This window comes from Sminthopsis crassicaudata, chromosome 3 (assembly GCF_048593235.1).
Source record: "Sminthopsis crassicaudata isolate SCR6 chromosome 3, ASM4859323v1, whole genome shotgun sequence".
In the NCBI taxonomy this organism is placed as follows: domain Eukaryota; kingdom Metazoa; phylum Chordata; class Mammalia; order Dasyuromorphia; family Dasyuridae; genus Sminthopsis; species Sminthopsis crassicaudata.
The window spans coordinates 371,858,607-371,871,527 of NC_133619.1; the positions used below are offsets into that span (position 1 = coordinate 371,858,607).

Below are 12,921 nucleotides of genomic sequence, written 5' to 3' on the forward strand. Positions count from 1 at the left end.
TCCCCACTAAAGTTTTAAAAACAGAAAAAATTTTTTAAGATACAATTATCCTATAGAACTCCCTATATTCCTTCAGCAACTCCAGTGATTTATTAAGATTTGTACCATCAATTAACGTGCTCTACATTATCATAAGCAATATTTCTAAGTCATAATATGATACCCATATGGCTCAAAATAAATTAGGCTATTCAAAAGTATTACTAACAGGTTTTCTGCTTTGAATACTTATTACAATTAAATGATGAAAATAATTATAAATACCATAAAGTGATAACAACACTTAGTAGCCTCAGAACTAGTTTGGTGAGAAAGACTTTAAATAAATTATTATAATAATTATGAATAAATTATAAATATTTCAGATCTTCATAAGGAAAAAAATAATGATAGTCAAGTTTGGACTTTTAAATGAAATGAACTTGAGAATCTATAGTTCCAGAAATGGGAATGGAAAAGTCTTAAAGATTACTTCTATGTAGCTTTCTAACAAATTAAACCTTCTAAATCCTGAAAGGTAGAAGTATATCCAATCCCTCAGTGTTACTTAAAAATAAAAAAAAAAAAAAAAAGGGGGGGGGGCAGCTAGGTGGTGCAGTGGATAGAGTACCAGCCTTGAATTCAGGAGGACCCGAGTTCAAATCTGGTCTCAGACACTTAATACTTACTAGCTGTGTGACCCTGGGCAAGTCACTTAACCTCAGCCTCAGGGGGGAAAAAAATAAAATAAAATAAAATAAATAAATAAATATAAAAAATTTTAAAAAGGAATTACACAGAGATTTTACTATTACAATTTACGGCTCAAAGGAATCTCAGTTCATCTGGTCTTATCTTATTTAATAACTGAAGAAACAGAGGTCCAGAGGAAGTTAGGTGATTTGCCAAAAGTCACACAGGTAAAAAAGCTACACTCTAATAGATTTCCTGTAATACACTTATAACCATCACACTAAATTCACTGGATCAAAAAATAAAATTTTGGAAGAAACTTTTATATTATATATATTAATAGGTCAATTATATTATATTTTTTTATATATTATATATGTACACACACATATATATAAAAGAAACTACCTATATGTATATATAAATATTACTACTCTATAGATATGTAGCTCAAGACATTTAGTGACAGAAATGAAATCTATCACAAATTTAAAAGATAATATGATATATAAAAATAAAGACAAAGAAAACCAGTGCATCCTTTATTAAAACTTAAAACTTGTCACCACTAAAGTATGGAGACAAAGTTCAAGAAAACAGTAACAAATCCATTTGAAAAGACAGTTTTATTATCATTCAGTCTATGAGTTCAAATCTGATTTCAAATATATACTAGCTGTGTAGCCCTAGGAAAGCCACTTAACCATGCTTCCTTCAGTTTCCTTAGTAAATTGAGCTAGAGAATGAAATAATAAACCATTCCAATATCTTTGCCAAGAAAACCTCATATGAGGTCAATGAAGAGTTGGACACAACTGAAATGACTGAACTATACAGAGATCTTTATGACAGATATCTCTGAGGCAGCTAAGTGATGCAGTGGATAGAGCAGCAGGCTTAGAATCAAGAAGACATCTTCATGAATCTAAATCTGTTCTCAGAAACTTAATAGCTATGTGATCCCATGTAATATGCTTAACCCTGTTTACCTCCTCTACAAAATGACCTGGAGAAGGAAATGGCAAATCACTCTAATAGCTATGCCAAGAAAACCTCAAATGGGATCACAAAAAGTTGGACATAATTGAAAAATGATTCAACAACTACAAGCATCATTAAGCTTAAAAATCATTGTTAATATTAAATGATGTTATTAAACCTAAGAGTCATTATTAAGATTAAATGGCAACATATTATACAATATTAAATAACAATGCTTTATCACCATAATAGTCCTGGTATACAAACTATCAAGACTCAAGGGATGCTTGTTGCAGCACTGCTCCACAAGGTTATATGTGAGGGTATAAGAAATCAGGAAAGCTGAGGTGCTATAAGCACAAAAGAGACAAACAACAAATATACTTTAGAGACATACTAATAAACCACTTCAAATAATCAGCAAAACCTGTAATGGTAGAAAATAATGATAATGAAATATTATATTGTTAGGTTATTACTAAGTGCCAATGAGATAATGAGAGGATAGGTTCTTACTAAGTGCTAAGTCGATACTTAACAATTCTCTAGTCCCTGGCCTTTAGGGGAATTTTACCCCTATGAACTCCTGGGGAGGAGCTTACATGTTTAGGAGGAGCAAGTTCATTGGTTGAAGTATTTTTTCCCAGAAGCCCCTGAGTTATTCCACACCCATTCTCTGGGAGGATAAAAGAAGACACCATTGAGCAAGGTCTTGTCTGGGCCAGACCTGGGGCGGCTCTCTGGAGGAAGAGGAGTCTCTACTATAGCTCAGAGTTGCTCTCTACAGGAAGAAGAATCTGGCTGAGAGATTGAATTGAGACAGCCGATCTCCTCCCAGAGAGCAATCAGCAGTTTCTGGATACAACAGAACACTACATTATACCTCATTTGAACTAAGTGGGGGCTACAAAGAGAGCTGCAAGAATGCCAACAGATACAAGTCCTATAAACAATGGTTAAGAAACTATGAATCAACGAAGAATCCTCCACATGTCTATAATGAAAAGTAATCAGTTACCCACACTCATGAAGAGCAATGTCAACAGCCCTGGAGGAAGATTTTTTTTTTTTTTTAAGGGAGGTGGATTTTTTTTCTTCTTGTTTCTTCTTTCACAATATGACTAATATGGAAATATGTTTTTACATGACTGCACATATATAACCTATTTCAAATGCTGTCTGAAGGAGGAGAGAAGTGAGGAAGAGAGAAAATTTGGTATTCAATTTTTTTTTAATGAGTGTTAAAAATTACCTTTACAATAATGTAATAGGAAAAAAATATTGTTTAAAATTTTTTTAAATGGCAGGCAGGGAATAAAAAAGGGGGGAAATATTTGGCTTAATATTTTCTAACAACTACTAATAGCATTCTTCCTTCTTTTAAAAGAACTTACAATTCTAAATGTAATTTAATGTTAAATGTATTATTTGAAGTGTAGTCATTTCTTCAATTCAGTCTTAGAAAAACATGGCACACTTCAAATGTGGCAAACTTTATGCCTATTATTTTAGTTGAATTATTTCCTAATTAGACAGAAGTTTACAGCTAGCACAAACAATATTAATTCTATTTATGTGTTCCACTGAGACAGTACTTACATGAAGGGATGATAAACTGTGGTTCTGTATTTCCAGCATATCCAAGTTTTGTATACCTGAAAAATAAGTAACATTCTGTTAAAGCTTTCATTATTATTATTTGAAGCTAATCCACTATATTATTGAAATTTAATAATCATCTGTCCTTGGAAAAGGAAATGGATAATGATATGTACTATAATAAAGTTGTGTGAAAAGTATCATTTTGCTTGCCATAGTGGATTTTCATTATCTTCCTAAATATATAAAAAGAACTTTTGACTATTATAATGTAAAAATATAACAGCTGAAGTTTAATAAATAGAGTGTTTTAAACTATATGTCTAAGATTAGAAATGAATTGTTTTGGGGTCAATATCCACAAATCTATTCAGAAGGTTACATATTGGGAAGAAGAAAGGCTGCTCTCTCTTGTCTTTCTTCTGTATATCCAGAATTCACTAGTAAAGCTAAGCAATCGAAAAAACCTCTACCACCTGGGTTGGCCTATTTCTTTGTCTTCCTTCTTTACCCCCAAACTTCCTTTTTTTTGGGGGTGTGTGTGTGTGTGTGTGTGTGTGTGTGTGTGTGTGTGTAGTTTTTTTTGTTTGTTTGTTTGTTTTAAGATAGAAGACAAATAAAGACATCCACACCTTTATTATCCATCTTATTTCTGTACTCCACAGTCCTCTGGCTCTATCATTTTCAACTATTTGCATTATATGACCTAAGGACTCTGGAACCTTAAAATGCACCAAAAAGCTGAACTTTCTTTTATATCTTATTTCCCCTGATAAAACTGTAAACTCCTTGAGAGTGGATATTGTCTTTCTTTTCCTATTTGTATCCCCAGCACTTAATACAGTGCCAGGAACTGTGTATGTGTTTGATAAATATTCATTCATTCATAGAAAAAACATAGATTAAAAAAATAAAACACCTAATCCGGAAATAAATCTATTTTTTTAAGTATTTTTTCTATTTCTATTCTATTTCTAAATCTATTTTTTCTAAGTATCTTCCATGTATATAAAAGGCACAAAAGAAAGGTCCTGCCCTCAGTGAGTTTACATTCATATTTAAGGATGTGAGAAACTTTTAGGTGAGGACAATGATCAGAGACCCTTTGCTGAAAGAGGTGGCACACTAGTCAAACCTTAAAAGAGGAAAATTCTGTAAGTGAGGATGGAACACATTGCAGGGATGAAGAAAGTCTGAACAAATTCTTAGAGGTAGGAAATAAATAACTAGCACAAAGAGTTCAGTTTGGCTGAGATGTGGAATGAGTGAAGAGAAATAGAGATAGGTGAATTAGAATCAGAGAAAGTACTTAAATTACAGACTAGAATTTATATTTTATTCTATAAACAATGGAGAAAGTTATGGAAGTTAATGAGCAAATGAATCACAAAGTCAAGAGCAATGGTTTAGAAAGTGTTTTGAGCTGTATGAAGGATGAATCAGAAAGGAAAGAAAAGACAGAGTGGTGAAGCTATTACACTTGTGTAATGTTCTCATTCTTCCCCATTCCCCTCCCCACCCTCTCCCTCTTCTCCTTCTTCCAGTTAAAAAATAATTTTCAAGTATCCTAAGTAATACCCTATTTTTCACCATTCTTATTTTTCTCAATGTTCTGACTAGCAATCTCTAAGCAAGTCACTTTATACTCATTCTTCTCTCTCTCCTCACATGCAACACACATCATCAGCATCTTCTGTAATTTTCTTCCTTAACTTCCCACATCCAATATCCCCATCTACACCATTAATACCATCATCATAACTGTTCAGTCACTTTAGTCATGTCCAACCCTTCAACAATTCATTTGGGGTTTTTCTTAGCTATGATACTAACTGAAGTGCTTTGCCATTTTCTTCTCCAGCTCATTTTACAGATAAGACACAAGGTCAAGTGACTTACCCAGAGTCACAGAGAGGCTAAACCAGAGTTCAACTCAGAAAAAAATGAGTTTTTCCTCATTTTAGGCCTAAGATTCTATACACCATGCTACTTAGCTGCCATCATCGTATCTCATCAAATCAAAATTACTATAAAAGTATCTTTTAAAAGTACCTATCCCTTCTTTTTTAATCTATCCTACATAGCATTGCTACTAAACGGTACACTTAATGACTACACAGTTCTATATCAATATTTCATATTTTTATATCAATATATTCCATTTATCCATATTCTCATGTGATAGTGTAGCTATGAAATACCAAAACTTCCAAATTAAAGTTTCAAGTCAACTAAATGGTAATCGACAAGTACATAATGGTTTTAAATAGCTAGCACTATATTTTTAATTTAAAAAAAAAAAAAAAAAAAAAAAAAGATAACAAAAGACAGAAATCAAACAATATGAGCAAAGGATAACCAATGGTCAGACCCTAAGCAATATGATGCCCAATACATCAAATGAATCCACAATGGAAAGTTATGAGAGAATGCATAGGGGCAAGATTCATAAGGAATAAACCTTAAAAACTTTACCATAGGCAATTGTACTCATGAGATTACAGATCAAAGGTATTTCAAAGTGTTCTCTCTAGTAACTATCACTGTATTCTGTATAAGGTAAAAAACTTCATGAATGCCTGTTGAAGGAATAAATGCTCAATCTTCCTAAAACATTGTAAAGGTACTGACATCTATTCAAAATCATGAACAGCTCCTTATGGGCAAAAGGCATTAATTTAGCATTCAAAGTTATCTATAATCTGGCCTCTCTCTTTCTAACCTTATTACCTATTATTTCCCTGTACAAAACTTTTGCTTCAACTAAAATATTCTACTTATTTTCCAAAAACATAATGAAATGAACTGGAAAACTGTTATGTTTCTTTGTTTCACTTTCTCCACTTAGAAATTAAGTTCTACTCCTCCTTAAAAGGATGATAGGATCACTAAATCAAAGACTGAGTTAGAACAAAAAGGAGCCTTAGAGACTCTCTATTGCAATTTCTCACATTATGAAGAAATTAAGGTCCAAGAGTTGAAGTGACTTGCTCAAGCTCACACAGCTTCAGAGGCAGGTCTGAACTGAAGCTTCATAATTTCAATCCAGTTGGTCAATATTTTTTTAAAGCAACTACCATTCGGCAAGCACTATGCACTGGGGATACACCGAAAGACAAAAGCCAGTCCCTAGTCCCAAGTTCACAATTTCATGAAGATATATAACAATTATGTATAAAGCTATACATTGCATAAATTGGAAATAATAAGAAGGAAGTCACTAGAATTAAAGACTAAGAAAGGTTTCCATAAGTGTAGTATTCAACCCACCCAATAAATCTAAGATAAGATCTCTCAAGGAATAAAAAGAAAGTTTTATTCATTTCTCATGAGAAGCAGGCATCATCCCCACCATACAAGAAGTAGAAGTGAGGCCCTGAACATAAAGGCAGGGGCAATATATATGTTTCCTGCCACAACATTAACACCCTTTACACTGGTTCATCCTCAATGACTGAGAATGTGACCTTACATTCTAAGCACAAAAGCTATAGCAAATGGGGAAGCAACATATAAATTCAAATTTAAACAATGTCATGCTTTTTACTGACTGAGACATGTGCTTTCAACATATGGACTAGGTAGATAAGGGCTGAGTTAATCTGTTCTATACCTTCCCAGAACTGTTCTATCCACCTATATCCTGGGAATTATTTGCCAGTGAGGAAAGGCAGGGGAAAATAGGAACTTGATCCCACAGCTTGGTTAACTTGTAGTTTTGCTTTTGAAGAAATATCAATTTTTTCCTATTCTCATACAAGGTAGAATTTTAGCTAGAACTTAAAGGAAGCCAGGGGATTAAGATGAAGGATGGCATTCCATCATGGGGGATGTAACATATAAATAAGACTGGAAAAGTAGGAGAAAATTATGAAGGGTTTTGAAGGCCAGACAGAATTGCTTATTTGTTTCTAGAGGTGATTGGGACTCACTAGAATTTGTTGAATTGGTGGGGGTGACATAATCAGACATGTGGTTTAGGAAGATCACTTATGGTAACTAAGCGGTGGACAGACTAAAGTGGAGAGAGACTTGTGGCAGGTAGAACAAGCAGACTATTTTTTCCACAGACTATTCCAACTATATATGAGTGAGACATACCTCACACAGGTAATTGGCAGTTTAAGAGGAGAGAAGGGGAATATGAAAAAGACATAAATTACAAGATTATAAAAATCGAAAGATCTTGACAACAGATTAGAGATGGGAGTGTTGAAAGAAATTGAGGATAGAAGATAATCCCTAGGCTACCAGCCTAAAGACTGGGATAAATATGGTAAACTATAATTGGGAACTCAAAAAGCAAGAAAAGGTTTTGGGTATAAAGATACTAAGAAGTTCAGTTTTGCACATGCTGAGCAAGAGACATCTAGAGAATACCCAATTGGATATGTCTAACAAGCAGTTGGAGATGTAAGATTGGAGGTAAGCAGAGTTTAGGTTAAATAAGGAGATTTGAGAGTCATCAGTATAGAGATGATAAGTGAATTTGAGTTTATGAGATAACCAAAGTGAAACTATATAGAGGAGAATAAAATAGAGCCTAGGACAGAAAGATCTATGTGAAACCTACAGTTAACAAAAGTGACCTGGATGAAGATCTAGTAAAATATTTCAGAAGAAACAGATAAATAGGAAGAGAACCAAGAGAGCAATGTCCCAACCAGCAGAGAGAAGAGAGTATCAAAAAAAGAGAGTGAATGATAGTAACAAAGGCAACAGATAAATCAAGAAGGATGAGAACTAGAAAAAGTCCATTATATTTGTCAATTAAGAGATCCTTAGTAACAACAGAGAAAGTGGCTTCAGTTGTACCCTTTCCCTTCTAAAATAGAAGTTAAGTCCCACTGACCTAGTTTCTTCTCCACCAAGGTACAATTCAAACTGTAAAAGGTAACTAACAAATACAATATAATTTCCCGCATATCAATTAGACCCAAGGTCCCTAAGGGCAGGAAACAATCTATTTGAAAACTAAGATCAAAATAAGAGCATCTTGCAAACTGCAGTTCAGTGAAGGGATGGTTGTTTGTTTGTTTGTTTACGATTTCTATGGACTATTTTTGTATTTAAGTTAGTGAGTAATTTGGGGGAATTACCATTAGAATTAATAGATGATAAATGAATTCTCAAACTTTTGTGGATGGGGAGGAGAGAGCATAGGGAAGGTATGGGAGTCAAAAAAAAAAATATTCCACATTAAAAATTTAACATTACAATGCAAGATAGCAATAGAATAGCATTTTTAATATATGTAAAATGACTTTTTACAAAAATTATAGCTTAACAGTGGTTATCAAAACCATTTGGCACTGGATAAAAAATAGAATAGTTGGATCAGTGGAATAGGTTAAGTTCATAAGACACAATAGTCAATGACTATAGTAAATCTAGTGCTGGAAAAACCCTAAGACTCCAACTTCTGGTATAAGAACTGAATGTCTAACAAAAATTGCTGGGAAAATTGGAAAATAGTATGGCAGAAACTAGGCACTAACACCTAACACCCTATACCAAAATATGGTTGAAATGGATTTTATTAAATTAAAAAGGTTTTTTACAAAGCAGCCAAGATTAGAAGCAAAAAACTGGGGGGAAGGGGACTTTATACTCAAAGGTGATGACAAAGGCTTCATTTCTAAAACATATAGAGAATTGACTCAAATTTATAAGAATACAAGCCACTCTCCAATTGATAAATGATTAAAAGATATGAACAGACAATATTCAGATGACATTAAAACCATTTCTTATTCATATGAAAAAATGTTCCAAATCACTATTGTAATCAATGCAAATTAAGATATTTCTGAGGTATCATTTCACAACTCTCAGATTGGCTAAAATGACAGGAAAAGATACCGATGAATGATGGAGGGGAATGTGGGAAAATTGGAACACTGATTCATTGTTGGTGGAGTTGTAAACTAATGCATCATTCTGGAGAGCAATTTCAAACTATGCCAAAAGGGCTATCAAACTTTGTATACCCTTTGATTCAGCAGTGTCTCTACTGGGCTTGTATCCCAAAGAGATCATAAAAAAAGGAAAAGAACTTACATGTACAAAAATGTTTATAGTGGCAAGGAACTGGAAAGTGAGTGGATGCCCATCAGTTGGGGAATGGATAATAAGTTAATATAAAGCAATCAACAGGATGATTTCAGAAAGGCCTGGAGAGACTTACATGAACTGATGCTAAGTGAAGTGAGTAGAATCAAGAGAACATTGTACACAGCAACAAAAAGATTATGTGGTTATCAACTCTGATGGATGTGGCTATTTTCAACAATAAGGTGATTCAGCTCAATTACAATGACTTGTAATAGAGAGCCATCAGCATCCAGAAAGAGGCCTATGGGGATTAAATGTGGATCATAATATAGCATTTTTGCCTTTTTTTTTTTTTTTTTTTTGGTTACTATTTGCTTGCTTTTTTCTCTCTCTCGTTTTTTCCTTTTTTGATCTGATTTTTCTTGTGCAGCATGATAAATGTTGAAATAAGTACAGAAAAACTACACATATTTAACATAATGAATTACTTGCTGCTAGGAGAGTAGGAGGAAGGGGGGGAGAAAAATTTGGAACACAAGGTTTTGCAAGAGTGAATGCTGAAAACTAACTTTGCCTGTAAATCTATTATTTTAAAAAATTAGTTTAAAGGACCTAAGATGTCACTGAAAACAAGCACCTTGCTCCATCTTTCAGAGAATTACAACAGCTATTTTTATTCTTTTTTGTTCCCAATAGAAAATCTTTAGAAAATAATTGAGAAAACAAAGTAACATAAAATGAAGAGAAACGTAATCTAAGATTAGATTTTAGTTCAGAAAAATAACTTTAACCAGATTATATAGCTATTACTATGCTAATACAAAAAACAAAGAGAAACATAACTTTTAATGTTTCACAGACACAAATCTGTTTCATAAAACAAAATTTCAAATCAAGAAGCTGTTTTGAACTAAAATTTCCATTAGAAAAATTCTCCAGTCAACAAAGATTCAAGTAGTATCACTCATAAAAATGATATTTTAAGTTCTCTAAAATTTATAATTCTATAACAGAAGCACAAATTAAGATCAATGATTTCTCAATGATTTATGTGTTGATTTTCATGAATAGAGGAAGTTTCCCCTCACCTAGGAGTTCCCCATACACAGGACCAGTTGATACCCCTATCCTTCCTATTCCCCTCTGCAGTTAGAACCTCAATTTTCTGAGTACCTGAAAAGTACAATGTCCCAATTTACACAAAAAGGAAAGAAAATGAACTTGCTAGCTGAATTTGATTGATTCCTGCCACAATTCTAGAATGTATTAAGACTATAGTTAAGCTTACCATATAGAAAACACTAATGACAAAGAGATAGAAAGGCTTTATCTTAAGGATAAATTCACACCAGATTAATTTCATTTCATTTTATGATAGGGTTATTAAACTGAGTATATCAGGCAAACACTATAGAGTTTAACTAGATTTTAGCAAAGCATCTGACAAAACTCTCATAGGGACATATAATATAGATAGGTAAATTCAAAAGTGCGTGAATAGCAGGATTACAAATTGGAAAGTTATAGATGTTAAGTTTTTGAAATCTGTATACAACACAAAGCTGGAAAGATAGTTAAAGTATCATGATAAGCTAGAACACAAGCCAAATCTATTAAATATGGAGAAATATAAAATCTTCCACTTGATTTCAAGAAACTAAATATGAGATGATGAAAGTATGACTAGAGAAGAGTTTGAAAAAGATCTGAAGGTTTTAGTGGACTATCAAACTCAATGAGGCAAGAAAAAAAAATGCATTTAGGCTTAGGACAATGCCCAGTCCTCTGTTATACTTTTCCCTGGTCAGATCCCAATTATAATGCTATGTTCAGTTCTAAGAATTACATTTTATGAAAGATATTAACAACCCTGAGAATATTCAAATGACAACAACCCAGAAAATGAGGGGTCTTAAGGTAAGATTACATGAGAATCCACTGATGAAAATGGAGATAATATACTTGAAAGAAGAAAAGATTTAGGTAGAATACAATATCTGTTTACAAATATATGAAAGGCAATCATGAAGAAAACGGATTATTCTATTTGGATCCAGAACTAGGACTAGGAGCAATGGATAGAAAATGAAAATGGCAGAATAAAATTTGAGGTTGAAATAAGGAAAAACTTCCTACAAATATTGTATCCCAAAAATAGAAAGGGCTGCCACAAGATGCAGCAGATTCCCCTCTCCCTTGAAGTCTTTGAATAAAACCTATGTGACTACTTACTGCTATGTTCTAGAGGGTCCAAGATCTCTGCCAAAAAAAAAAAAAAAAACCCTTACAAAAATTTTTGGACAAAAGCCATCACATCCTCTTCTAAATAGTAACTGTAGGAAAAAACTTAAAAAAAAAAAAAAAAACTGTACAAAGAAAGACAGCAATAGGTAGAAAAATTATTCTTACACACATACGTTAAATCATTGTTGGAAAGGTCAAGCACTAGTACACATTAACTTTTTAATTTAGAGGAGAAAGAAAAGGAGATATTAATTTACAATGCTTCTAAATGTATATAGTCACTCTATTATCTAGAAAGAGAATGACTGATGACAGGGAGACCAGTTAGAAAAGTACAACAGTCCAAGTCCAAGACAGTCAAGATTTGAACTAAGATGACTACAGTAGGGATGTAAGAGAGAGTAATATTAAAGAAATTACAATAAACTAGAATTGACAAGACTTGGCAACAGAATGTACATAAGTGATAGAGAATTTTATTAAAATTTGGGGCCTCGCTGACTAGGAAATAAAAATGGACCTATCCACAGAAACCGATAAGCAAGAAGGGCACAGATAAGGTGGAAAAATTATGAGTTCAGTTTGGGAAGATAATCAACTTTTCTTTTTACCATTAAAAAGTTCCTCTCAAATAGTTTCCTAATCAAGATATATGCTGAGCTATTCTTTCCTATGCAAAGATGATGGTTATTTCTGTAATCAGTAAGATGTATGTATATGCATGTGCACACATGTATATGTATATGTACATGTATATGCATGTGTATATAAATTATTAAATATATACATATTTTAATCCAGGAATGAAAGTAAATCTTTTTTTGTCCACTGACTCAAATATTTAAACTGTTTACTAAACAGTGATGGGATACCAAAAAAAAATACAAAAATATAGTTCTTATATGCATGTGCACACATGTATATGTATATGTACATGTATATGCATGTGTATATAAATTATTAAATATATACATGTTTTAATCCAGGAATGAAACTAAATCTTTTTTTGTCCACTGACTCAAATATTTAAACTGTTTACTAAACAGTGAAGGGATACCAAAAAAATACAAAAATATAGTTCTTGATTTCCCAAATACTTATAATATACTTGTAAATATGCAAACCATATTTCCCATGTCTGGGGGTAAAGGGAAGGGAAAAATATACTTGTGATACAACATGCTGTTCAGAATATACAATGTCATAAAACTCCTAAGCAAAGGATAGTATATGATTTAAATGACAGAATGGTTATTAAGTAAAATTGAAGTTCAGAGAGCTCCTGACCAAAGTAACCAGAAAAGGAAAAGTAAAAATAAACAGAGCCCTGAAAAATTAGATTTAGAGGAAAAAGGAAAAGAGCCCCCAAAC

At 32.8% G+C, this 12,921-nt stretch overlaps 1 protein-coding gene across 3 annotated transcripts in view; it reads right to left on the minus strand.

Annotated features, from left to right (window-relative positions):
• ACTR3 (actin related protein 3) overlaps window positions 1–12,921 on the minus strand; it is a 67,854-nt gene that overhangs the window by 23,806 nt on the left and 31,127 nt on the right. Inside the window, exon 2 of one of the 3 annotated variants that reach the window (XM_074301858.1) lies at window positions 3,253–3,308. In XM_074301858.1, coding sequence (XP_074157959.1) covers window positions 3,253–3,308 — 56 coding nt within the window. Of the gene's footprint in view, window positions 1–3,197; window positions 3,309–12,921 lie in introns of all 3 variants that reach the window. The other 2 variants (XM_074301857.1, XM_074301859.1) reach the window with 2 other exon arrangements.